The sequence below is a fragment of the Mobula hypostoma genome, chromosome 3, assembly GCF_963921235.1.
Source record: "Mobula hypostoma chromosome 3, sMobHyp1.1, whole genome shotgun sequence".
Classification (NCBI taxonomy): domain Eukaryota; kingdom Metazoa; phylum Chordata; class Chondrichthyes; order Myliobatiformes; family Myliobatidae; genus Mobula; species Mobula hypostoma.
In genome coordinates this window covers 153,576,419-153,604,287 of record NC_086099.1, presented here as the reverse complement: position 1 = coordinate 153,604,287, position 27,869 = coordinate 153,576,419, and the positions used below count along the sequence as shown (strand labels likewise).

Genomic DNA, 27,869 nt, shown 5'->3' with positions numbered 1-27,869 from the left:
TTAGCTGTGAGGAGGATGCTAAGAGGATGCAGAGTGACTTGGATAGGTTGGGTGAGTGGGCAAATTCATGGCAGATGCAATTTAATGTGGATAAATGTGAAGTTATCCACTTTGGTGGCAAAAATAGGAAAACAGATTATTATCTGAATGGTGGCCGATTAGGAAAAGGGGAGGTGCAACGAGACCTGGGTGTCATTATACACCAGTCATTGAAAGTGGGCATGTAGGTATAGCAGGCGGTGAAAAAGGCGAATGGTTTGCTGGCATTTATAGCGAGAGGATTCGAGTACAGGAGCAGGGAGGTACTACTGCAGCTGTACAAGGCCTTGGTGAGACCACACCTGGAGTATTGTGTGCAGTTTTGGTCCCCTAATCTGAGGAAAGACATCCTTGCCATAGAGGGAGTACAAAGAAGGTTCACCAGATTGATTCCTGGGATGGCAGGACTTTCATATGAAGAAAGACTGGATGAACTAGGCTTGTACTTGTTGGAATTTAGAAGATTGAGGGGGGATCTGATTGAAACGTATAAAATCCTAAAGTGATTGGACAGGCTAGATGCAGGAAGATTGTTTCCGATGTTGGGGAAGTCCAGAACGAGGGGTCACAGTTTGAGGATAAAGGGGAAGCCTTTTAGGACTGAGATTAGGAAAAACTTCTTCACACAGAGAGTGATGAATCTGTGGAATTCTCTGCCAGAGGAAACAGTTGAGGCCAGTTCATTGGCTATATTTAAGAGGGAGTTAGATATGGCCCTTGTGGCTACGGGGATCAGGGGGTATAGAGGGAAGGCTGGGGCAGGGTTCTGAGTTGGATGATCAGCCATGATCATAATAAATGGTGGTGCAGGCTCAAAGGGCCGAATGGCCTACTCCTGCACCTATTTTCTATGTTTCTATGTTTATACTCCCTCTATGGCAAGAATGTCTTTCCTCAGATTAGGAGACCAAAACTGCACACAATCCAGGTGTGGTCTCACCAAGGCCTTGTATAACTGCAGTAGTACCTCCCTGCTCATGTACTCAAATCCTCTTGCTATGAATGCCAGCACACCATTCGCCTTTTTCACCTCCTGCTGTACCTGTATGCCCACTTTCAATGACTGGTGTATAATGACACCCAGGTCTCGTTGCACCTCCCCTTTTCCTAATCGGCCACCATTCAGATAATAATCTGTTTTCCTGTTTTTGCCACCAAAGTGGATAACTTCACATTTATCCACATTAAATTGCATCTGCCATGAATTTGCCCACTCACATAACCTATCCAAGTCACCCTGCATCCTCTTAACATCCTCCTCACAGCTAACACTGCCACCCAGCTTCGTGTCATCCGCAAACTTGGAGATGCTGCATTTAATTCCCTTATCTAAGTCATTAATATATACTGTAAACATCTGGGGTCCCAGCACTGAGCCTTGCGGTACCCCACTAGTCACTGCCTGCCATTCTGAAAAGGTCCCGTTTATTACCAGTCTTTGCTTCCTGTCTGCCAACCAATTCTCTATCCGCATCAATACCATACCCCCAATACCGTGTGCTTTATGTTTGCACACTAATCTCCTGTGTGGGACCTTGTCAAAAGCCTTTTGAAAATCCAAATATACCACATCCACTGGTTCTCCCCTATCCACTCTACTAGTTACATCCTCAAAAAATTCTATGAGATTCGTCAGACATGATTTTCCTTTCACAAATCCATGCTGACTTTGTCTGATGATTTCACTGCTTTCCAAATGTGCTGTTATCACATCTTTGATAACTGACTCTAGCATTTTCCCCACCACCGATGTTAGGCTAACCGGTCTATAATTCCCTGGTTTCTCTCTCCCTCCTTTTTTAAAAAGTGGGGTTACATTAGCCACCCTCCAATACTCAGGAATTAGTCCAGAATCTAAAGAGTTTTGAAAAATTATCACTAATACATCCACTATCTCTTGGGCCACCTCCTTAAGCACTCTGGGATGCAGACCATCTGGCCCTGGGGACTTATCTGCCTTTAATCCCTTCAATTTACCTAACACCACTTCCCTACTAACATGTATTTCCCTCAGTTCCTCCATCTCACTGGACCCTCGGTCCCCTACTATTTTCAGAAGATTATTTATGTCCTCCTTTGTGAAGACAGAACCAAAGTAGTTATTCAATTTGTCTGCCATGTCCTTGTTCCCCATGATCAATTCACCTATTTCTTACTGTAAGGGATCTACATTTGTCTTAACCAATCTTTTTCTTTTCACATATCTATAAAAGCTTTTACAGTCAGTTTTTATGTTCCCTGCCAGTTTTCTCTCATAATCTTTTTTCCCTTTCCTAATTAAGCCCTTTGTCCCCCTCTGCTGGACTCTGAATTTCTCCCAGTCCTTAGGTGAGCCGCTTTTTCTGGCTAATTTATATGTTTCTTCTTCGGAATTGATACTATCCCTAATTTACCTTGTCAGCCACGGGTGCACGACCTTCCCTGGTTTATTCTTTTGCCAAACTGGGATGAACAATTGTTGTAGTTCCTCCATGCGATCTTTAAATGCTTGCCATTGCATATCCACTGTCAACCCTTTAAGTATCATTTGCCAGTCTATCTTAGCTAATTCATGTCTCATACCTTCAATGTTACCCTTCTTTAAGTTCAGAAACTTTGTTTCTGAATTAACTATGTCACTCTCCATCTTAATGAAGAATTCCACCATATTATGGTCACTCTTACCCAAGGGGCCTCTCACGACAAGATTGCTAATTAACCCTTCCTCATTGCTCAATACCCAGTCTAGAATGGCCTGCTGTCTAGTTGGTTCCTCGACATGTTGGTTCAGAAAACCATACCGCATACATTCCAAGAAATCCTCTTTCTCAGCACCCTTACCAATGTGGTTCACTCAATCTATATGCATTTCTAATTTCCTGTTTAATGCCATCCCCAACCTCACTACTACTGTTAGGTGGCCTGTACACAACTCCCACCAGCGTTTTCTGCCCCTTAGTGTTATGCAACTCTACCCATATTGATTCCACATCCTCCTGGCTCATGTCCTTCCTTTCTATTGCGTTAATTTCCTCTCTATCCAGCAATGCTACCCCTCCTCCTTTTCTTTCATGTCTGTCCCTCCTGAATATTGAATATCCCTGAATGTTGAGCTCCCATCCTTGGTCACCCTGGAGCCATGTCTCTGTGATCCCAACTGTATCATATTCATTAATAACAATCTGCACTTTTAATTCATCCACCTTGTTACGAATGCTCCTTGCATTGACACACCAAGTCTTCAGGCTTGCTTTTACAACTCTCTTAGCCCTTATACAATTATGTTGAAAAGTGGCCCTTTTTGATTTTTGCCCTGGATTTGCCAGCCTGCTACTTTTACTTTTCACCTTACTACTTTTTGCTTCTACCTTCATTTTACACCCCTCTGTTTCTCTGCACTTGTTCCCATCCCCCTGCCACATTAGTTTAAATCCACTTGAACAACAGTAGCAAATGCTCCCCCTGGGACATTGGTTCCAGTCCAGTCCAGGTGCAGACCATCCTGCTTGTACCGGTCCCACCTCCTCCAGAACTGGTTCCAAAGCCCCAGAAATTTGAATCCCTCCCCCTTGCACCATTTTTCAAGCCACGTATTCATCTGATGTATCCTCCTATTTCTACTCTGACTAGCATGTGGCACTGGTAGTAATCCAGAGATTATTACCTTTCTGGCCCTACTTTTTAGTTTATCTCCTAACTCCTTAAATTCACCTTGTAGGACCTCATCCCGTTTTTTTCCTATATCGTTGGTACCTATGTGGACCACGACCACTGGCTGTTCACCCACCCACTCCAGGATGTCCTGCAGCTGCTCAGAGACATCCTTGATCCTTGCACCAGGGAGGCAACATACCCTCCTGGTGTCTCATTTGCGGCCACAGAAACGCCTATCTATTCCCCTTACAATCGAATCCCCTATCACTATAGCTCTCCCACTCCTTTTCCTTCCCTCCTGTGCCACAGAGCCACCCACGGTGCCATGAACTTGGCTGCTGCTGCCTTCCCCTGATGAGACACCTCCCCCAACAGTATCCAGAACAGTACATCTGTTTAGGAGGGAGATGACCTCAGGGGACTCCTGCACTACCTGCCTACTGCTACGCTGTTTAGTGGCCACCCATTCCCTTTCTGCCTGTGTAGCCTTTACCTGCGGTGTGGCCAACTCACTGAACGTGCTAGTCACGACTTTCTCAGCATCGTGGATGCTCCAGTATGGATCCAGTCGCAGCTCCAGCTGCTCAATGTGATCTGACAGAAGCTGCAGCTGGACACATTTCCTGCACACATAGTCGTCAGGGACACTGGAAGTATCCCTGATTTCCCACATGCTGCAGGATGAACAAACCTCGGGGCCTGCCTCAGCTGTCATGACCTCCCCAATACACTACAGCCTCGCCGCCTTCCTTGCTTCAAATAAAATACCGCTGCAGACCATTCTCCTTTTAAAGGAACTTGCCCGGCCTTACCTCACTTGGAGTGAAGCTCGTCCTCAGCCTCTGCTCATCGAAGCCTCTCGAGACAAAACCTTTCTACTCTGTCTCCCTCTACTCCATCGCCCTCTCCCTCAAACTGCTCTCTTTTAAATACTCCCGCTGCCGCACGGACCGACGTACATGCGCTTGCGCAGTCCTGTCCCGAAAATAGTTCAGGTTATAAAAGATAAACTGAGAAGCATGAAAGGAAATGAAATCCAGACCAAAGTTATGCATTTCTCTATTTCATGACAAAAACAAAAAAAATGTCAAGAGCACACTGAGTTGCTAAAGAACAGAAATATCAGAATACACTTGAATTTGCTTTAGCAGGACCTTAGTGCTGCGCTATGTTCCAAGCAAGAAAAGCCAAAGAAATGGTATGTTGCCAGAGCTCATGATCACCCATTTGAAGCTAATGCCCCAGTATTTGTACAAAATGTCACACGAGGAATCTTGTTATCAGGAAGCATCATTGATTGCAGTGAACCAGTTTAATCTGTGCTTTGTTTCAATGTTAGCCATGTGATGAAGCGTCAAGACCACAAGACATCATGCATTACAATATCAAGTGGACCACTGAAGATTTTCTTGACTCGGAACTGGAGGTTTATTCACTTTCAACATAAATGAATGTTGTAGAGGAGGACGCATCATGAGAATATCATCTATTGAGAGTGATGTAGTTCTTGTCTATCCAATTGGGTTTAAGTATGATTTGCTTCCTCTGCATTTCTTCGGGTTCTGAGGAATCTGCAGATTCAAATTCATCAATTTATCACATTTCATTGAAGCATGCACTGAAATGCATTGTTTGCATTAACAGTCAACACAATCTAAGGATGTACTGGGGCAGCCAGCAAGGGTCGTAACATATTTTGTCGCCAACATAGTACGCCCACTATATTCGCAGAACAAAACAAGCAGCAGCAGCAGCAACAACAACTAAACAGCAACAGCAAAACAAGTCTCATTCCTCCTTCTGAACAGGCGCGCACACACACACAGATAGCCCACCAACCCACCAAGGTATGACCCTCCGGAACCTCCAGCCTCCAGTGGACTCAAAGACCTTGGCAGACTAGCAGACCCAGGGCCTTAGCCATCAGGCCTCGACTTCCAGACTTCCAGTTGACCATCGGGCTTTGATCTTTGGTGTCGAACGCAGGACTCGCTGATAATGACCCTGAACTCTAGGCTTCAAACTCCGGACTCTAATGACTGGAACCTTGAACTCTGGTCTTGCTGACTGGAATGCCTAGGGAGTTACAGGCCTTTGTGCCTCCTACACGCATGGAACTCCAATCCTGGAATCTGGCAAAAACTCAGGGACATGGGTGGGACACTAGGCATCATCTTCGCTAGTCTGCTGGCCAGATATCTGACCATGTTGCTGGCATTAAGCAAGGAGCAAAGGCCTAGACTCCAGCCTGACCTCTCATTCCCTTACATCCCTGTACCTGAGCCCTAACTTCTCTCTCTGTCTCTAAAAACATCCCTACGAACTTAATAAACAATAGTCTGAGCCACAACGTTAACAGAGACTGCATCTTAGCACCATCTTGACCAGAAGCCATAATTTATATAAATTTATATAATTTAGTTGCAGCCAAAGTTTAAGCAGGAGATGATTGACAGGACACCCTGCTGGATATTTTGGGTGATGGTGATTTTTTTTTTTGCCATTTCTGCTGGATTTCCAGCTGTTTTCATTTTTCATTGAGAGATTCAGTTCCACTTCAGATGTCGCTCCACATTTTGTTTGGTTATTGTTCTTGTGTTTCAGTGAATCAGAGAAGGTGTGGCATTTTCTTCAGGAAGACTTTAAGAACATCCTTGGATTCTTTCTTCCTGAAAAGCTTTTGCCAAAGTAGAGCTAGAACAGAATACCAGTTTTGGGATTCTGGTGCCAGGTGTATCTGTGATTTCTCCATCAAGTCAGCTTTGTGAAATTTGACCCTCAATGCTGGTAATGTCGGACTGGGATGTTAATGTTGATTTTTTTTATAGTACTTAATTGATATAGAGGTTTTGTGGCATCTCTGCAATGCTTTGACATGCCTACTGTAGGTCCTGTATGTCTCTGGTACATACTGTGAGTACATGGGATGGCAAGATTACTACTGACTGGTAGAACACGAGCATTTTACCAATTTTGAACTCCATGATTCACAATGAGCTAGGAAATTATAACATAGATTGAACTTGTTAACATGGGAATTTTGACTTTGCAGTTGTAGTGATTGGAATTTTTGAGTCTGTTTTGCATGTTATTTTGTCAATGCTAATGAGGAAGAGTTGTAATAATCCTTGGAAGCAACAATGTTCCTTCAAGAGAGGTTATGATTATTTTGTAATTTTGGTGTTTGGATAACATAAATATAAAATACCTTCACACATAAAAGAGCTTGTTAAACCAGAATGGTGCTATTATGAAGCATCTTGCCAAGAAGCTTGGCATCCTTCGTTAAACAGATTATATGAGTTGGACTCGGCATGTACAACATAATTTGTGAAGCGAAACATTAATATTGATGAACTTTCAGCAAAATTGATATAAGAGCATTGACTTGAAATATTAACCCTGTTTCTCTTTCCGTAAGTGCTGGCTGTGCTGTTAAGTATTTACAGTGTCCTCTGTACAACATAAGATTTTCAGCAGTTGTAGTATTTTTCTTTCAATATCTCCTGTCCTTGAGTTCCTCATCTGCAAATCAGATTCCAAGTGCTGCATTAATTACACCCCAGGGAACCAAGCCATTTAATTAATATACCTCTATTTCTAGACTGCATTATAGCCCTGGTACAAATGTGGACATAAAAGCACTGAATTAATGAGCTGGATGTTAGGGTGGAGGGGTGGGTTGGCAAGTTTGCAGATGACACAAAGGTTGGTGGTGTTGTAGATAGTGTAGAGGATTGTCAAAGATTGCAGAGAGACATTGATAGGATGCAGAAGTGGGCTGAGAAGTGGCAGATGGAGTTCAAACCGGAGAAGTGTGAAGTGGTACACTTTGGAAGGACAAACTCCAAGGCAGAGTACAAAATAAATGGCAGGATACTTGGTAGTGTGGAGGAGCAGAGGGATCTGGAGGTACATGTCCACAGACCCCTGAAAGTTGCCTCACAGGTGGATAGGGTAGTTAAGAAAGCTTATGGGGTGTTAGCTTTCATAAGTCGAGGGATAAAGTTTAAGAGTCGCGATGTAATGATGCAGCTCTGTAAAACTCTGGTTAGGCCACACTTGGAGTACTGTGTCCAGTTCTGGTTGCCTCACTATAGCAAGGATGTGGAAGCATTGGAAAGGGTACAGAGGAGATTTACCAGGATGCTGCCTGGTTCAGAGAGTATGCATTATGATCAGAGATTAAGGGAGCTAGGGCTTTACTCTTTGGAGAGAAGGAGAATGAGAGGAGACATGATAGAGGTGTACAAGATAATAAGAGGAATAGATAGAGTGGATAGCCAGCACCTCTTCCCCAGGGCACCACTGCTCAATACAAGAGGACATGGCTTTAAGGTAAGGGGTGGGAAGTTCAAGGGGGAATATTAGAGGAATGTTTTTTACTCAGAGAGTGGTTGGTGCATGGAAGGCACTGCCTGAGTCAGTGGTGGAGGCAGATACACTAGTGAAGTTTAAGAGACTACTGGACAGGTATGTGGAGGAATTTAAGTTGGGCGCTTATATGGGAGGCAGGGTTTGAGGGTCGGCACAACATTGTAGGCCGAAGGGCCTGTACTGTGCTGTACTATTCTATGTTCTATGAATACTAGAAGCGAATTGAGAGTAACCTCACTTATCAACAGCAGCATTTGATCCTGTGTGCTACTGAAGAACGCCAGTGACAATTGAGAAAACCTTCCATTGGCTGTTGTAATATTGCAAAGTAAAATGCTTATGGCTCAAAGTTCATAGTAATTTTATTATCGAAGTACATATATGTCACAGTATTACAACCCTGAGATTCATGTTCTATCCAGCAATTATTATAAACACAAGAAATACAACAGAATCAATAAATGACTGCACCCAACAGGATGGACAACAAACAATGTGCTCAAAAAACCAACAAACTGGTCAAGTACAAAAAGAAAGAGAAAAAAGTAATAATAATAGTAATAATAATTATAAATAAATAAGCAATAAATATTGAGAATATGAGATGAAGAGTCCTAGAAAGTGAGTCCACAGGTTGTGAGAACAGTTTAGTGATGGGGTGAGTGAAATTATCTTCTCTGGTTCAAGTGCTTAATAGTTGAGGGGTAATAATTGATACTGAACCTGAGGCTCCTGTATCATCTTCCTGATGGCAGCAATGAGGAGAAGGCGTGGCCTGAATGGTAGGAGTCCCTGAAGATGCATGCTGCTTTCTTGCGACAGCAGTCTATGCAGATGTGCTCAATGGTGGGGAGGGCTTTACGCTTGATGGACTGGGCCGTATCCACTAGTTTTTGTAGGCTTTTCCATACAAGAGCGTTGGTGTTTCCATACCAGTCTCTGATGCAACCAAGCAGTATACTCTCCATCACACATCTATAAAAGTGCATGAATGTTTTAGATGACATGCCAAACCTTCACAGCTTCTAAGGAAGTAGAGTTGCTGCTGTGCTTTCTTTGTAATTGGTTCTTCATTTTTAGAGGTTTATCATCCAAGCCTTCATGGCACTGCTAATATTCAGGAGAATGAGTGGGAATCTTATTGAAACATAAAGTTATGAAAGGGATAGATGAGAAAGAGACAGGAAAGTTATTTCCACTGGTGAGTGAGACAAGAACTAAGGGACATAAACTTAAGGTTCTGGAGAATAGATTTTGGATGGAGATGAGTAGAAACTGCTTTTCCCAGAGGGTAATGAATTTGTGGAATTCTTTGCCCATGGAAGCGGTATGTACAGGTTTTCTTTTTTTTTGTGTCACTGCGTAGTCTAATTAAAATAGCTTCTTTGTTATGTTATAATTGAAAGGGCTTCTTTGTTATGTTAACTGCTGAGAAAGGCCTCCCACTAGCAGTTTGTTTGAATCACGTTACTGATAAGAAGATGCTGTGAACCAATTGGGATAGTTGTTATGTTTTTGGTGTATCTGTAAGATATTGTATGTGCGGGGTTTTGGGGAAGAAGGTGGGAGAGAGAGAGACAGAGGATGGACCAGGTGCTGTGAGTCTGCTAATGGGGTCGGACCCCAGCGGGGCATTTGGCGAGGAGAGGAGACGGAGACTGACTCGTGTGGAGCGTCTGGTCGACCACTGTTGTTGGTCCCAGGCGGCCAGTCGAGGTGGTCCAAGGGGTCACAGGGTGAAGAAGAAGGGTCCTGAGCTCCAACTGTTTGTGCACGAAGAGATTGAACTTGATAAGTGTGGCGCCTTTTATTTTCCTTTTATATTTTATTCTCTGTTAATTATATAGTTCCGGTAATATCTATAAACTGTAAATCATTTAATTATCTGGTGTATTGTCTGTTATTTGGGCGGGGTGGGGTACATCACACAGCATCCACACAAACCGATGACCCAGTTTGGCGGGGCCGAGGGCTACTTCCCTAGACGACAGCGAGCCGAGTGACCCTGAGGCTGGCCAGTGGGGCTACATGTAGATGCTACGTCGTTAAATACATTTAAGACACAGATAAAAATTTGCCATTCAGAGCAGTAAAGGTTTATGTGTAAAAAGCAGGTAGATAGAGCGGAGTCCACGGCCAGATCAGCCATGATCTTATTGATGACAAAGCAGGCTCGATGGGCCAAATGGTCTACTCCTGCTTCTATATCTTATGTTCTTATACCATCGGCAACACTATCAGCCTTCAGCAGTCAGGCTATAAATTCTGCAATTCTTTTTCATCTTTTAAGATTTTATTTTTAAAGTTACTGTTACCATTTTTGACTAAGATACTGGTCATCTGCCCAATGTTTCAATGTTATTTTAGTATCGATACGTTTCCCTGGAAGATACTTTTGGTGGTATACTGCTTTATAAACATTATGAAATTGTAGATCTGCAAGTTATTTTAACAATAATTTATGTATTTAATTTTGCTTACATAATTATGTACAATTATTTAGAAGTTCAGGTTGATAATTGCAGAAATCTTGTTTGAATAATTCAAAGTTGGAGATAATGGGTTTCTTTTTATTACTTCATCCTATTCACAGAACACTCGCATTACTCCAAAGATCGTTTCAATAAAATCACTGTGCAAGTTCACACTTCCTTTTCCCTGTTACACTTCTGTGCATAAATATTTAAAAAGGAGCAGCTCAGGATGCAAGTTAAAATGGAAAGAGTTGCATCTGTTACCAGAAACCAGTCTTTAATGTTGTGTTGATATTTTGTTGCTGAATTGTGATGTTGGAATCTGGCAAAAGATTCTGAAATGCATTTCATTAGCTTGTGACTTTAATCTATTTTGCTGTTGTTATAGTGAGATAAATCTTTTAAGGTATTAAGCCATCAAAGCATTTTGCATGTTTGATGGAGGTTGAGCTGAAATAATATAGGTAATAGCATCTTAGGTGTTGATAACTTATGAAGTTTAATTTCAGCCTTTTGATGCAATTCTGATTTAGTAGTTAAGCTTTCACTTGCTAAACTCTGTAATTTCAGAGCAACAATTCTGATGCTTTCTTCTTTAAGAAACTCCTAAAGACATCTGATTTTGGACAAGTACTTGGTATCTGTTCTGAGATCAATTTCAATATCAAATTTGATATTTTTATTTGTTGATAACCCATAGTATTAGAGATGGTTCATAATATTAAAACCATTATATAAATGCAAATTACTAATGCTATAATCCTTTAGAGAATGAGATTTGCAATAATTTAGTCGGACTGCACATTCTTTCAAAGGTCTATACTTTGAGTTGTATCTGAAGACTTGGGAAATCTGCTCGTATGTGTGAGTCTTCATTCAATGAATTCTATAAAAGTCTAAAAGATACAATTTGCAATAAAAATGGAGAACACTAGAAATCCTCAGGAGGTGAGACAGCAGCATCATCAGAAGGGGATACAGTTAACATTTCAGGTTAATACCTCTCCAGAAAACTGATCTGATGAACGTTTACAACATTCTCAAAAGTTATTTACAGATAATAATCCCTAATATTAGCAAGGGGGATGTTTTCTTTACAACCTCTCTATAAAAAAGCATCTTTAGAATATAGGTTTTAAGCAGATTTGTTTCCAAAGAACTGCATCTATACTGACATGTTTGTGATGTCTTTTTATTTGAACAGCACTGGTTAGACCATACAAAACTCATCAAGAAACAAATGAAAAGTAAGTACCTGTCGTTAAATACAACAATAGATTCAAAGCTCAGTATGTAGTATTTATTTTGATTGAAATCTATAATTTGACAGGCATTTTACATGATGTAACATAGATATTTTGTAATGAAGTATTTGATAAATCTGATAGAAAGTCACGATCCAACATGGAAAATAATATATTTACTTTTCCCAGTTGGGCCTCCTTACAGCTTACACTTCAGAATAAAATTCTATTCCTCTGAACCAAACAATCTTCGTGAAGAATTTACAAGGTAGGAATGTCATGTTGATATAATAATTATAGTAAATAGCAGTAAGTTTTACCTTTCTAAATATTATAATTGCTTTAGGGATGTGATTAATTGTGGAAATTATTGTTCATCCACGTTATCTTAAATCACTGAGAGTCAAGTTTGTAGGAGGGGACTTGAGGGAACCATACTATAAGTAACAGGTTTCCTTCTTTCATTGAGATCAATAGTGAGCCTTTTGAGTATTTAGAAACAAATCAGCAGCTTTCATAAACTCTCTTTCTAGTCATAGTTCAAAAATTATTATATTTAATAAATTTAGTGCTCCAGTGATGATTTGAGCATTCTCATTTTGCATAATAATCACACCACAAAAAGCACTATTAAAGGGGAATAAATTTTGGATCTCATAAACAATGTTCACTCTTTTTTTACAGCTGTGTAGACCAACCATTGTCTTAGCAGGAAATTTTTACATGGCCTGAAAACTGTTCGACACTTTAAATGTTTAAGTGTAAAAAAAATTCCAGCTGTGCCGAAACAAAGAAGCATTTCAGTTACTGCACAGATGCACAAATGCATAGCTGAGAGGGATCAGCGCTAGTAAATATAACTTTACACCTTGTTACCTATTAACCTTCAGTAATAAATTTTTTCATAAGGGCATTCTCTGTCAATTTCTCTTTTAATTGTTCATTCCTTTGTACTTATGCTCTTTTAATTCTCTTCAACATCCTCTACACCCATCTCCTACCTTCTGGCTGTTGTTTGTAAAACTTGGAATAGTGGAAAGAGGATAGACTCGTATGTTCTCAGGAATAGTGAACATTGTCCTGAAATATCAGGACATGATGTACTGCTGACATGATGACTTTTTTTTTGTTGTGCCTCCTTTCTCATTCGTATTATCACATTGGACAAGTGCCTTTCTCCAATTGTCATTGTGAACTGAGGAGTCTGCCATTACATGGTATTTATATCTGCTTTGATTGCTCTTTTTATACATGTCAAGGTCTCTTGCAACATTTCACAGTTGACCATTCAGCTGCTCCATTTTGTTCTTTTTTTGGGTAACTTCAAAACATGAAATGAATTCAAAGGACAACAAGCGAGCTGAGAAATGCAAATCTTAGTTCTTTACTTTAACGAGGTGCACACATATCTCATGGTAGCGTGATATATGCAAAGATTTCTTACTCTAGTGGGATAACACCTTTCCTAACAAGGAGGATCAGTCTGCTTGGCAGGTGAGACTTATGGCTGTGAAATAATTTCAGGTTCTGAGGCCTCCTCCATTGTTGGTGTAGCAGTTGACTCTGAAACTGCAGGAAATGGTTCTGACAGCTTTGGACACTTTTCTTCTCAACTGTTGTCTCTTTTTTTCCTTGCTTTTTCTTTTTTGTGTTCCTTCTCATGCCTTTCTCTTTCTTGCTCATGTTCTTTCTTTCTATCTATCTCCTCTCCTTTTCAACTTGTCTTTTTTTTTTGCTTTTCCTTTTTCTTCTTTCTAGGATGTGCATCTTCATCTTTAGAAAGTGCATTTAGTTCACTGGAGTATTCTCTTATTAATCTTTCTCTTGCTCCCTTTACAATCTGCTCTCCTCTTGGTTTCCTCATCCACAACAACATTTGATGAATCCTCTATTTTCATATCTCCATTGACTCCTTTCTTTTTGTCTCCCAGTTGAAGTTCATGCAATAACCTTAATGCACACAGAGCAGATTCAGATTCTTTATACACACAAAATCCGAATGCTTTTAACTTTCCTGAAGCTCCTTGAACTCTTTTCCAGTTTAAAACCAAGCCACATTTCACAAGTAATTGCTTGATTAACATATCAGAAACTTTCTCAGATATGTTGCCAACAAAGAATTGTGTAGTTGGACCAGTACTTCATCACTTTCAAGATTCCTCTGAGTGACACGGTCCTTCCTTGGTCCAATATGCTTTCCAACCAGAGGCACAGAGGTTGGCACCAACACCTGTTCGTCCTCTCTTGGGGAACACTTCACGGTGTACAACATGGAAACAATGGTGGCATCATCCAGTATCTTTTTAATTTGCTTCCAGTTGGCCTCATGTGGAATACAAATGGTGGATGGATGTGGGGATGTGCTATACCAATGGTGGATGGATCTCCAATCATCGTCTGAGCCAATCACATCCTCACAATGCTGGCCTTCCTGTTTTTACCACATACAAGTCCAATGTGCCTTGTTGGTTGTTGTATTTCACTGTTAAAAATGTTATTCCCACAGAAGTTACCTTTTCTGCAGTATAAGTTCTTGGTTGGATATTGGCAGGCTTTGGTTCAGTATCTTTGAAATGCCATTCAAACTCAATTTGTGGAATAACTGAAACAGCTGAGCCAGTGTCCAAATCCATTTAAATTACTTTGCTTTTCCTCCTGGTATAAGCCATATTGCTTGCCTAGTGTTAATTTTCACATTTAGATCTTAAGGCTTGCTAGTCCTTTGTCACTCTCATCATTGTCTGAATTTGCTCTCTTTCTGCATTCTTATTTAATTTATTATATATAAAGATATTCTTTTCGCAAAAATACAATTTTTATGATTATGTATTGCACTGTACTGCTGCTAGAAAACAACAAATTCCATGTGACATATGTCCAAAACACCGAACAGTACGGCAACGGAACATGTTCTTCAGACAACCACATCTTGTCCATCCTTGATGTTAGTTTAACTAATCCCATTAATCTGCACATGGTCTAAATCTCCCTTTTCCCTGCCTATTCAGATGCTTGGCTAAAAGCCTTATAAAAATTTTGCTAATGTACCTGCTTCAGTCACCACTCCTGGCCGAATGTTCTGGGCAAAAAAATCTGCCTTTATATCTTCTTTAATTATTCCCTCTCTCACCTTAGACCTCTACCCTACGGTATTTGATTCTTCCATCCTGAGAAAAAGACTTTGATTATTTACTCACAAATAAGAGAAAATCTGCAGATGCTGGAAATCCAAGCAAGACACACAAAATGCTGGAGGAACTTGGCAGGCCAGACAGCATCTATGGAAAAGAGTATTGTCGACGTTTTGGGCCGAAGCCCTTCAGCAGGACTGGAGGAAAAAAAAACTGAGGAGTAGATTTAAAAGATGGGGAGAGAGAAACACAAGGTGATAGTCAAAATTGAAGGTGGAGACTGAAGCAAAGGGCCTGGAAGTTGATAGTTGAAAGAGACAGAAAGCCATAGAAGCAGGAAAAGCTGGTGAGGGGCACCAGAGGGAGTTGATGGGTGGGCAAGGAGGTAAGGTGAGACAGAGAAAAGGGAATGAGAAATGACGAAGTTGTGGGGGGGGGGGTGGAATACCAGAAGTTTAAGAAATTGATGTTTGTGCCATCAGGTTGGAGGCTACCCAAACAGAATATATAGTGTTGTTCCTCCAGTCTAAGTGTAGCTTCATCACGACAGTGAAGGAGGCCATGGATAGACATATTAGAATGGGAAGTGGAATTAAAATGGGTGGCCACTGGGAAATCCTGCTTTTTCAGGCAGATGAAGCGTGGGTGCTCGGCAAAGTGGTCTCCCAATCTATGTCAGGTCTCCCCGATAATACAGGAGGCCACAACAGGGGCACCAGACGTAGTAAATGACCCCAACAGACTCACAGGTGAAATGTCACCTCACCTGGAAGGACTGTTTGGGGTCCTGAATGGTAGTGAGGAAGGAAGTGTAGGGGCAGGTGTAGCACTTGTTCCACTTGCAAGGTTAAGTGCCAGGAGGGAGATCAGTGGGGAGGGTCGAATGGACAAGGGAGTCACGTAGGGAGCGATCCCTGCAGAAGGCAGAAAGTGGGCGGGAGGGAACGAAGTGCTTGGTGGTCGAATCCCGTTGGAGACGGCAGATGTTTCGGAGAATTATGTGCTGGATGCAGAGACTGGTCGGGTGGTAGGATTGAGGAATGACTACGCAGATGTGCGTGCGTCAGCGAGTTAGACCGGCGGGAAGAGCATAAAAGGGCGATCATTTTTTCTTTGGTTGCTTGATCAAGGAATGACTGTGCAGGCGCGTGGACGTCAGTGAGTTAGACCAACGGGAAGAATTTTAAAAGAAGACAGCTTTATAGAGTGGGTGATGGAGTAGAGGACGACGAAATAGAGGTAGACAGAGTAGGAGGGCTTTGGCTCAATGGGGCTTCGGCAATAACGATTCGAGGCGAGGTAAGATACTTGTGTAGAATAGAATGTATGTCTGTGAGGCTTACATCTGACATCTGGGTGTCAGATGTGGGAAGTCCGGGAAACTCTCAGCCTCCTGGATGGCCACATCTGCGCCAGGTGTGTCGAGCTGCAGCTCCTTAGGGACCGTGTTAGGGAACTGAAGATGCAGCTCGATGGCCTTGGTCAGAGGAAGTGAGGAGGTGATAGAGAGGAGCTATAGGCAAATAGTCACACCGGGACCTCTGGAGACAGATAGGTGGGCAATAGTCAGGAGGGAGAAGGGCAAGAGTCAGATGCTAGAGAGTACCCCAGTGGCTGTCCCCCTTAACGATAAGTATTCTTGTTGGAGTACTGTTGCGGGGAGCTGCCTACCTGGGAGAAGCAACAGTGGCCACGCCTCTGGCACAGAGTCCGACCCTGTGGGTCAGAAGGGTAGGGAAAAGATGAAGGCAGCAGTAATAGGGGTTGCTATAGTTAGGGGGTCTGACAGGCAGTTCTGTGGACACAAGAAAGGAACACGGATGGTTGATTGCCTCCCAGATTCCAGGGATGGGATGTTTCTGATGGCATCCACAATATCCTGAAGTGGGAAGGTGAACAGCCAGAGGTCGTGGTACATATTGGTACCAACAGCATTAGGTAGGCAACAGGAGGAGGTCTTGAAAGCAGAGTACAGGGAGTTAGGAAGGAAGTTGAGAAGCAGGACCTCAAAGGTAGTAATCTCAGGATTACTGCCTGTGCCACACAACAGTGAGCATAGGAATAGAGTGAGGTAGAGGATAAATGTGTTGCTGAGGGATTGGAGCAGGGGGCAGGGATTCAGATTTCTGGATCATTGGGACCTCTTTTGGGACAGGTGTGACCTGTACAAAAGGACAGGTTGCACTTGAATCAGAGGGGGACCAATATCCTGGCAGGGAGGTTTGTTAAGGCTGTTGGGGAGAGTTAAACTAGAATTGCTGGGGGGTGGGAACCAAACTGAAGAGACCGAGGAAGGGGTGGTTGGCTCACAAATAGAGAAAGCTTGGAGGCAGTGCAGGAGGGAGGAGAGGCAGGTGATAGAAAAGGGATACGCTCAGACCAATGGTTTGAGATGTGTCTATTTTAATGAAGAAGCATCATGAACAAAGTGGATGAGCTTAGAGTGTGGATCAGTTTTTGGAGCTATTATGTTGTGGTCATTACAGAGACTTGGATGGCTCAGGGGCAGGAATGGCAACTAGAGTGCCAGGCTTTAGATGTTTCAGGAAGGACAGGAAGGGAGGCAAAAGAGGTGGGGGCGTGGCACTGCTGATCAGAGATTGTGTCACGACTGCAGAAAAGGAGAATGTCATGGAGGGATTGTCTTCTGAGTCTCTGTGGGTCGAAGTTAGAAAATGGAAGGGGTCAATAACTCTGTTGGGTGTTTTTTTTATAGACCACCCAACAGTAACAGGGACATAGAGGAGCAGATAGGGAAACAGATTCTGGAAAGGTGTAATAATAAGTGGGTTGTCGTGGTGGGAGATTTTAATTTCCCAAATATTGATTGACATCTCCCTAGAGTGAGGGGTTTAGATGGGGTGGAGTTTGTTAGGTGTGTTCAGGAAGGTTTCCTGACACAATATGTAAATAAGCCTACAAGAGGAGAGGCAGTACTTGATCTGGTATTGGGAAATGAACCTGGTCAGGTGTCAGGTCTCTCAGTGGGAGAGCATTTTGGAGATACTGATCACAATTCTATCTCCTTTACCATAGCATTGGAGTGGGATAGGAACAGACAAGTTATGAAAGCACTTAATTGGAGTAAGGGGAAATATGAAGCTGTTAGGTAGGAACTTGGAAGCCCAAATTGGGAGCAGATGTTCTCAGGGAAATGTATGGCAGAAATGTGGCAAATATTCAGGGGATATTTGCATGACATTCTGCATAGGTCTGTTCCAATGAGAGGGAAAGGATGGTAGGGTACAGAAACTGTGCTGTACAATGACTGGTGAAAATGTAATCAAGAAGTAAAGAAAAGCTTATGAAGGATTCAAAAAAAACTAGGTCATGATGGAGATCTAGAAGATTATAAGGCTAGTAGGAAGGAGCTTAAGAATGAAATTAGGAGAGCCAGAAGGAACCATGAGAAGGCCTTGGTGAGCAGGATTAAGGAAAACACTAAGGCATTCTGTAAGTGTGTGAAGAGTAAGAGGGTAAAATGTGAGAGAATAGGACGATTCAAGTGTGACAGTGGGAAAGTGTGTATGGAACCAGAGGAGAGAGCAGAGATACTTAAAGTATTCATTATGGAAAAAGATCTTGGCAATTGTAGAGATGATTTACAGCAGATTGAAAAGCTTGAGCGTATAGACATTAAGAAAGAGGATGTGCTGGAGCTTTTGGAAAGCATCAAGCTGGATAAGTCTCCAGGACCAGATGAGATGTACATCAGACTACTGTGGGAGGTGAGGGAGGAGCTTGCTGAGCCTCTGGCAGTGATCTTTGCATCATCAGTGGGGACGGGAGAGGTTCTGGAGGATTGGAGGGTTGTAGATGTTGTTCCCTTATCAAGAATGGAAGTAGAGGTAGCCCAGGAGATTATAGACCGGTGAGTCTTCCTCCAGTGGTTGGTGAGTTGATGGAAAAGATCCTGAGAGGCAGGATTTATGAACATTTGGAGAGGCATAAAATGATTAGGAATAGTCAGCATGGCTTTGTCAAAGGCAGGTCATGCCTTGAGCCTGATTTTTTTTGAGGATGTGACGAAACACATTGATGAAGGTAGAGCAATAGATGTAGTGTATATGGATTTCAGCAAGGCATTTGATAAGGTACCCCATGCAAGGCTTATTGAGAAAGTAAGGAGGCATGGGATCCAAGGAGACCTTGCTTTGTGAATCCAGAATTGGCTTGCTCACAGAAGGCAAGGAATAGTTGTGGACGGGTCATATTCTTCATGAAGGTCAGTGACCAGTGGTGAGCCTCAGGGATCTGTTCCGGGACCCCTTCTCTTCATGATTTTTATAAGTGACCTGGATGAGGAGGTGGAGGGATAGGTTAGTAAATTTGCTGATGACACAAAGGTTGGGTGTGTTGTGGGTAGTGAGGAGGGCTGCCAGAGGTTACAATGAGACATCGATAGGATGCAAAACTGGGCTGAGAAGTGGCAGATGGAGTTCAACTCAGATAAGTGTGAGGTGGTTCATTTTGGTAGGTCAAATATGATGGCAGAATATGGTATTAATGGTAAGATTCTTGGCCGTGTGGAGGATCAGAGGGTTCTTGGGGTCTGAGTTCATAGGTCATAGCTGCTGTGGAGGTTGACTCTGTGGTTAAGAAGGCATGCGGTGCATTGGCCTTCATCAACTGCGGGATTGAGTTTAAGAGCTGAGAGGAAATGTTACAGCTATATAGGACCCTGGTCAGACCCCACTTGGAGTACTGTGCTCATTTCTGGTCACCTCACTACAGGAAGGATGTGGAAACTATAGAAAGGGTGCAGAGGAGATTTACAAGGATGCTGCCTGGATTGGGGAGCATGCCTTATGAGAATAGGTTGAGTGAACTCAACCTTTTCTCCTTGGAGCGGCGGAGGATGAGAGGTGACCTGATAGAGGTGTATAAGATTATGAGAGACATTGATAGTGTGGCTAGTCAGAGGCTTTATTCCCAGGGCTGAAACAGCTAGCACGAGAGGGCACAGTGTTAAGGTGCTTGGAGGTAGGTACAGAAGAGGTGTCAGGGGTAAGTGTTTTACGCAGAGAGTGGTGAGTGTGTGGAATGGGCTGCCGGCAACGGTGGTGGAGGCAGATACGATAGGGTCTTTTAAGAGGCTCCTGGATAGGTACATGGAGCTTAGAAAAATAGAGGGCTATGGGTAACCCTTGGTAATTTCTAAGGTAAGTACATGTTCGGCACAGCATTGTGGGCCGAAGGGCCTGTATTGTGCTGTCGGGTTTCTGTGACAAGAGGAACCCTATCCCTAGTAGGGTGGCAGGAGGATGGGTAAGAACAGATCTGTGTGAACTGGAAGAGATAAGGTTGAGGGCAGCTTTGATGGTGGAGGAAGGGAAGCCCCTTTCTTTGAAAAAGGAAGACATTTCCTTCGTTCTAGAATGTAAAGCTCGATGTAGTTTAAGAGACCGCTTCGCTGAGTACCTCAGCTCTATCCGCCTGAAAAAGCGGGATCTCCCAGTGGCCACCCATTTTAATTCCACTTCCCGTTCCCATTCTGATATGTCTATCCATGGCCTCCTACACTCTCGTGATGAAGGCAACATTTGGGATGGAGGAACAACCGTTTGGTTAGCCTCCAACTTGATAGCATGAACATCGATTTCTCGAACTTCCAGTAAAGCCCTCTCTCCCCTTCACCTTTCCCCATCCCCTTTTCCCTCTCACTTTATCTCCTTGCCCGCCCATTGACTCCCTCTGGTGCTCCTCCCTTCATTTCTTTCTTTCATGGCCTTCTGCCTCTTTTGCCAATCAACTTCCAGGCTTTTTACTTCATCCCTCCCCCTTTAGGTTTCACTATTGCCTTGTGTTTCTCTCTCCCCTCCGCCAACCTTTTAAATTTACTCCTCAGCTTTTTTTTCTCCAGTCCTGTTGAAGGGTTTTGTCCTGAAACGTCAATAATACTCTTTTCCATAGATGCTGCCTGGCCTGCTGAGTTCTTCCAGCATTCTGTGTGTGTTGCTCTGATTATCTACCTTCTATTTGCTTCTCACAATTCTATCTTCCACAGCGTTGCCCCTCAGCTGCCAACATTTCATAAAAAACATCCAAGTTTGTTTAAACTCTCTTTATAGCTACTGCTGTCTACTGTCTGGTGAACATCTCATGCACCCTTTCCAAAACCTACACTCCTTTCCTTGATGCAGCCTCCAGAACTGCACACCAAAGTTGGCCTATTCTGTTTGACCTTCCAAAGTCTAGCACCTTACACTAGCCTGGATTAAATTTAATTTGCTATTTTTCTGCTCACTTATCCAGCTACTGTACATTCTTTGACAACCTTCCTCGCTATCCACAATTCTGCCAATTTTTGTGTCATCTGCAGACTTAAAAATAAGCTGAACTACATTTTTCTCCAAATCAATTTTTTTTTCATGAGCAGCAGAGGTCCCAGTACTGATTCTTGTGGAACGCCACTGGTCATGGTCCCAGAGTCAGGAAAATCCCCTCTGCCACTATTCTCTGTCTTCCATGGCTAAGCCAGTTTTCAATAGTCTGCTGTCTCTACCAGTCCCATGTGTCCGCATCTTCCAGATCAACCTACCATGAGGGATCTTGTTGAAAGCTTTACTAAAATAATCATTCAACCATACATGAATACTGAAAAATAAATAAAGCAGCCTTCCTCCAGGTGCAGGATGCAAAACGTAGTACCAACATTCATGCACAGCACAAGGCACATAGAGCACACACTGTATAAGGTAGCAGTAAATATATAATCATGCAATAAATGTACGTATATTTCCAAAGTCCCTGAGTGACATGTCCTGTGAATTTATGATGCATGGGTGTTATCAGCAAGAGCAAGCAGTTCTCAGCAGTCCGTAGACAAATGTACATATGCATGCAATCCAGCATGGATGCTGTGCCACACCACCTCTGGCGTCTCCCCTCCTGGACTGCTGCAACAGGCAAGCTCGCAGAATGAGGCCTAGTCGAGGTCATGTAGCTCCCCTATCATTAGCCTCACCAATAAACCAGTAAACCACACTCACGGTAATTTACATTACCAATGTCAAACATGGTCTTGCGATCGCAAGAAAAATGTTCAAGAAAATCACTCACTGTTAGACTGCACATAGCCTTCGCACTCCAAGTCCAACTCTGCCACCAACGGGCAATTCGCTTTTGGAATAGACCTGCAGTACTTGAAGTTCTTAATGCCCAGCATTGTCTTGTGATCATAAAAAAACACTTCTTTTAAAAAAAAATGCAATATGCCCTTCAATATCAGCATACCACTCTCTGATTGTACTACCCTCCATGTCTTTTTCATTGTTGAACACTGAAGTGAAGTATTTGTCTAGAACCTCGTTCACTTCCTTCGATTCCAGACATAAATTCCCTCCTTTGTCCTAGGCTCTTCTTAATAGCCACCTTGTTTTTAATATATATATAAATGCTGTGGGATTCTATTTAATCCTACTCACCAAGGATATTTCATAGCCTCTTTGGTGCTCCTGATCCCTGACTGAGTTCTTTCTCACGTCTGTATTTCACGAAAGCCCTGTCTGAGTTCGGGTTCTTAAACTTACATGCTTCCCTTTTCTTTTTGACTAAATTTGTTAACCTTGCCTCATTTTTAAAAACTTGCCGAGTATGAATACTATTCCTAAAATCTCTCCCATTGAAATTCCAATTTCTTGACCAGGGTCATATCCTAATACAAGGTCTAGTGTGGCCTCTTTCTGGTCAGATTATGCCACATGTTATATCAAAACACCTTCCTGGATCCATCAGATACATTAATATTTTGTATATTTATTTGAATGTTCTATATATTGGGTATTGATGTAAACTACCAGAGATAAATACAACCTTTAACAGAGTTAGTGATTGTTTTTCCTTCATGTATAAAGTTATGAAATTTTTGTTGTGTAACCTAGACTGTTATTTAATTTCTCATAACCAGCTGACATTTGCACCAATATCGAACCAATCATTCTTCATCCTTCAATTTATTCATCTTTCAAATGAGACAAGATAAAATTGTGGTTGGCAAAATAAAATACAAACAATATCTTAAAGATCATCACCTATCACTCTCTCCTCAACTGGATCTACCTATTGTTTGCCAACTCTTGCACTGCCCCTTCCCCTCCACCTTTTAAAACTGGCTTTCTCCCCTCTATCTTTCAGTTCAGATTAAGGATTTTGACCCAAGCTGTCCAACAAATAAGTTGCTCTAGCAGTTTGGTTTTAGCTCCAGATCCCAGCATCTGCAGTCTCTTGAATCTCCTCTTAAAGATCATCGTTTTCTTTTCAAAAACTTGTCTGATTTTAGGTTTGCATACAGAAAAACTATAGATTGCTTGTGTTTTGTTGTTAGAACATATTCTATCATCTGAATTCCCTGGTTAGAACCTGCCTTCTATCGTATACTTCATATTCAGAAACACTGACTTTCTAATAATCTGAAATAATGGCATAAATTACTGAAAATGCACAACAGATGGCTTAGTAAAATCAGACCTTTAACTCATTGTATTGTTTTTCAGATACCTGTTTGTGTTACAGCTTAGACAAGATATTCTGTCTGGAAAGTAAGTTGATGTCAGACCATCATGTTTTTTTCATGTAGAGCCACACACAGTTCATTCCAAAAAATATACTCTATTTAAATAAGTGATTTTTGTATATTTAGTATCCAGCCTGTCATGTTATGGCTATTACTGCAAGAACAAGTGTATTAAAAGATCTGAGTACATTTAAGTTAGTTAATTTCTTAACACAGCTGATGACATTTTCAGTTGAATCCACTGAATAAGGGAAGCTTACAATATAGTTAGCCTTTGAACAGTTGTGTAATGGAACTACATAATAAAATCCAACCATTCTTTAACTTTATTATTTTTTGCAGATTGAAATGCCCCTATGAAATTGGTGTAGAATTAGCTGCTTACTGCCTTCAATGTAAGTGGAATGTCACTTCTGGAAAAAAGGATTGAATGTTATTACTGCTTTTTGATGTAGCTGTTTAGGAGTCTTATTGAATTATTTGGGAGCAATACAACTTTCTGACTCGCAGTATGAAAGCATAGTACATCTTGTAAAAATTCTCAGTTAGTACCTGCTTATCATCAAGGAGGCCTTGTAATGCCAAGACCTTGACTGAGGCCACTAAGGTATGTTAATCCATGATTTTATGATTATAAAATGAAAAGGACATCAATTTAAGAATATGTATTAGTTATGATATACTGCACAGTCATTACAAAGCTAAGCTGACCACTGCTGAATATTCTTATTGATGGATATGCAACCAGAACCCCCATTTAAGTTTGGCCCCAAACTTAAAATAACTGAAGCTTTTGCTGACAAATTGATCCAGTAGTTGTAGCACCAAAGAATCTAAAATTGGTCCATTTACCAGAAACATGTAACCAATTATTTGCTACCACTGATGAAGGTTAAGTAAAGCAACACACACAAAATGCTGGTGGAACGCAGCAGGCCAGGCAGCATCTATAGGAAGAAGTACAGTCGACGTTTCGGTCTAAGACCCTTCGTCAGGACTCAGATTATGTTTTGTGGACTCTCAATTATCTTCATTCGTAGAAAGTTGATTGAATAATTTTCATAGAAGAATCAAGAATCATAGAAAAATACAGCAGCAGAAATGAGGTCTTATGTTCTACCTCATCCATATTGACCGTAATGCTATCCACACTATTATCCTTTGCCTGATTAGACCCATAACCTTTTATGCCTTTCTATCTAAGTACCTGTAAAAGTGCCTTTGAAATTGCCATTGCATCTGCTTCTACCACTTCCACCAGCAGCTTGTTCTGGAGTTCACCATCATTGTGTGAAAAACCTGCTCCTCAGATTTCCTTTACGTTTCTCCTCGCTCACCTTAAACATGTGCTCCTGAATTCTAAACTTCCCTGCCCTGAAAAAAGATCTGACTATTTCTATCTATGCTCCTCCTACCTTTATAACTCCCTATAAGGTCACACCTCACTCGCCTTGCCTTCCAGTAAGAATAAACCCAGCCTTTACAATCTCCACTTATAACTACAGCCCCCCATTCCAGGCAACATCCTGGTGAATCTCTTCTGCACTCTCTCCATTCCTGTCATATTCTTCCTGTAGTGTGATGCACAGAAATATACACTACTCTAATTACAGTCTTACCAATGTTCTGTACAACTGGAACACAATATCCCATTTCTTATCCTCATACTTATATCTGCCATGACTGTGTTCAAAATAATATCCCACTTTTTATCTTCAGTGCCTTGGCCTATGAAGGCATGCATACCAAATGCCTTTTCCACTATCTCTTCGACCTGTGTCATCACTTCTGGGGATCAATGAACTTGCACCTGAGATTTTCTGTGTATCTCTCTAAGTCTGGAGGTCTATGCTATTTATTTTATACCTGTATGTTCTAGCTGAGTTTGACCTCCAAAAATGCATTAACTCATACTTGTCTTGATTAACTTCCATCTGTCATCACAGTGTCCAATTTTCCAGGAGATTTGTGTCCCACTATATCCTTAGACCAGCTTCTTTGCATAATATAACTCCTCCAAATTTCATGTTGTCTGCTGATTTACTAATCACACTCTCTACATTCTCATCCAAGTAATTTATATGCAGTATAAGACAGACAATATAGGTTCCTGCATCAATACCTGTAATACATCACTTTTTACAGACTTCTGGTCAGAGAAACACCCATTCACCATGGCCCTCTCCCTGCTGTCATCAGGCCAGTTTTGGAACAAGTTTGCCAACACACCTCAGGTTCCTTGTGTCTTAATTTTTTGGACAAGTTTGCTATGTGGAGTCTTGTCAAAAGCCTTATCAGAGCTCTTGTAAACCAAATCTACTGCTCTGATAATATCCCAGTCAATACCAAGAAGATTAAATTCCCTGTTTAAATTCAATTAGTATTATTACCTCTACTGACTACTGGGAGGCACATCTACATGTGACCATCCCTTTTATTTGTTCCTAAATTTTATCCATATAACCTCACTGTCATTCTGGGTCTCACCTTATTGCTTCGCTTGTTTAAACCCTTCAAGGTAGCATTAGCCAAAAGGGAATATGTCCCCCTCCGGTTTAGTACTTAAATAGGTTACCCCTGTCCCAGAAGAGTTTCCAATGATCCAAAAACCTGAAGACCTTCCTTCCACACACCTCTTCAGCCACACAGTTAACTGACCTATCTTCCTGTTTATATACTGACCGGCACATGGCATAGCGAATAAGTGTGAGATTACCATCTTAAAAGTTATGCTTCTGGGAGTAGGGGTGGGAGAAAAAGTTAGAGTGTGTGGATGTTCAGGGGGAATGAAGAACAGTAGTTTGGCAATCACAGAAATTGATAGTCACTGCTGGTTAATAATGGGAAGGTGAAGTCTACAGGTTTTTCAAAGACTTGTTTTTAAATTTAATGACATATTGTTGATCTATGTAGTACAAGGTCTTGTCTGTTTAATTAGAAATCTTGGGATGTATTTGTATCAGTATGTATTGACAATAAGTTGTTTGATGACTGCTCCAATATGTTTTTATATTGCTGAAACTAAAACCCTATCTGGAAAGAGTTGGAATGTAGCATATATTAGCCTGCCGAGATGTGGGCACAATATAGTGGAGTGTTTGCAGGTTCAGTTTAAAGAACAATAAAACGCAGAACAGGAATTTTCTGGCTCAAGATGTCTGTGCAGACTGTAATGCCAATTTAAACTAATCCCATCTGCCTGCACATGGTCTGTATCCCTCCATTCCCTTCTTGTTCATGTGCCTGTCTTAAACATTGCTAACCGCTCCACCTCCTCCCTGGCAGTTAGTTCCAAGCATACAGCACTTCCTGTGTGTGGGGAAACTAATCTGCCACATGAATCCTCTTTAAACTTTTACAATTTCACCTTAAAGTATTGACATTTCTGCTGTGGGAAAAAGATTCTGACTATCCAGCCTGTCTACCCTTCTGATTTTACATACTTCTGTCCGGTTGCCTCTCTGCTTCCGATGCTGCAGAGAAAATAGTCCAAGTCTGTTCAACTTCTTATGGCTAAAACACTAATCCAGGCAACATTCTGGCGAACCTCTTCCTCACCTTCTTTAAAGTCTTTACATCTTTCCTGTAAATATAGAATATAGAACAGTACAGCATAGGAGTTCCATTCAGCCCACAGAGCTGTGCCAAACCAGCTAAAAAGCAAATCAAAATCACTCAAACACTATTTCCTACTACCTGCACCACGTTCATATCCCTCCATCTTCCTTACATCTATGTGCCTATCCAAAGGTCTCTTAAAAGCCTCTACTGCATTTGCCTCTACTGCTATATCAGGCAGCACATTCCAGGCATCTACCACTCTCTGAATAAAATATTTACTGCTCACATCCCCCTTGAACCTATCCCCTCTCACTTTCAATGCATGCCCTCTGGTATTAGACATTTCAACCCTGGGAAACATACTTACTCTCTGCCCACTCTATCCATGCCTCTCATAATCTTGTAAACCTCTGTCAGATCTCCCCTCCGCTTCTGGTGCTCCAGAGAAAACAACCCAAGCTTATCCAGCCACTCATCGTGTGTTTGCTTTGAATCTAGTTTCGGAAGCTTTACATATTTTCCCTTTTTTTTTCCTTGACTAAATTCATCACCTCTCTGGACATCCAAGGGCTCTTATTTTTCCATCCTCCTCCTTCCTTCTAACAGGAACATACCTTTCCTGTACTCTGTACAATTGATCTTTAAACACCCTTCACATGTCTGATGTGGACTTACCAGAGAAAAGGTGTTCCCAATTAATGCTTCTTAGTTCCTCCCTAATGCCCTACCCAATTTAAAACTCTCCCACAAGGACCATACCTATCCTTACCTATAGCTATCCTGAAAGTTAAGGAGGGTATGGTCACTGTTCCCTAATTGTTCACCCACTGAAAGGTCAGTCATCTGGACAAGCTCAGTATGTCCCCTCCTCTCACTGGACAGTCCGCATATTGAT

General features: G+C 41.8%; 1 protein-coding gene across 4 annotated transcripts in view; it reads left to right on the top strand.

Moving 5' to 3' along the window:
- The window catches only part of LOC134344331 (band 4.1-like protein 4B), a 403,206-nt gene that overhangs the window by 136,469 nt on the left and 238,868 nt on the right, over window positions 1-27,869 (top strand). For all 4 annotated transcript variants that reach the window (XM_063043916.1, XM_063043918.1, XM_063043917.1 and 1 more), the window contains 4 exons: window positions 11,728-11,770; window positions 11,957-12,035; window positions 23,394-23,438; window positions 23,756-23,808. In XM_063043916.1, coding sequence (XP_062899986.1) covers window positions 11,728-11,770; window positions 11,957-12,035; window positions 23,394-23,438; window positions 23,756-23,808 — 220 coding nt within the window. The remainder of the gene's footprint in view (window positions 1-11,727; window positions 11,771-11,956; window positions 12,036-23,393; window positions 23,439-23,755; window positions 23,809-27,869) is intronic.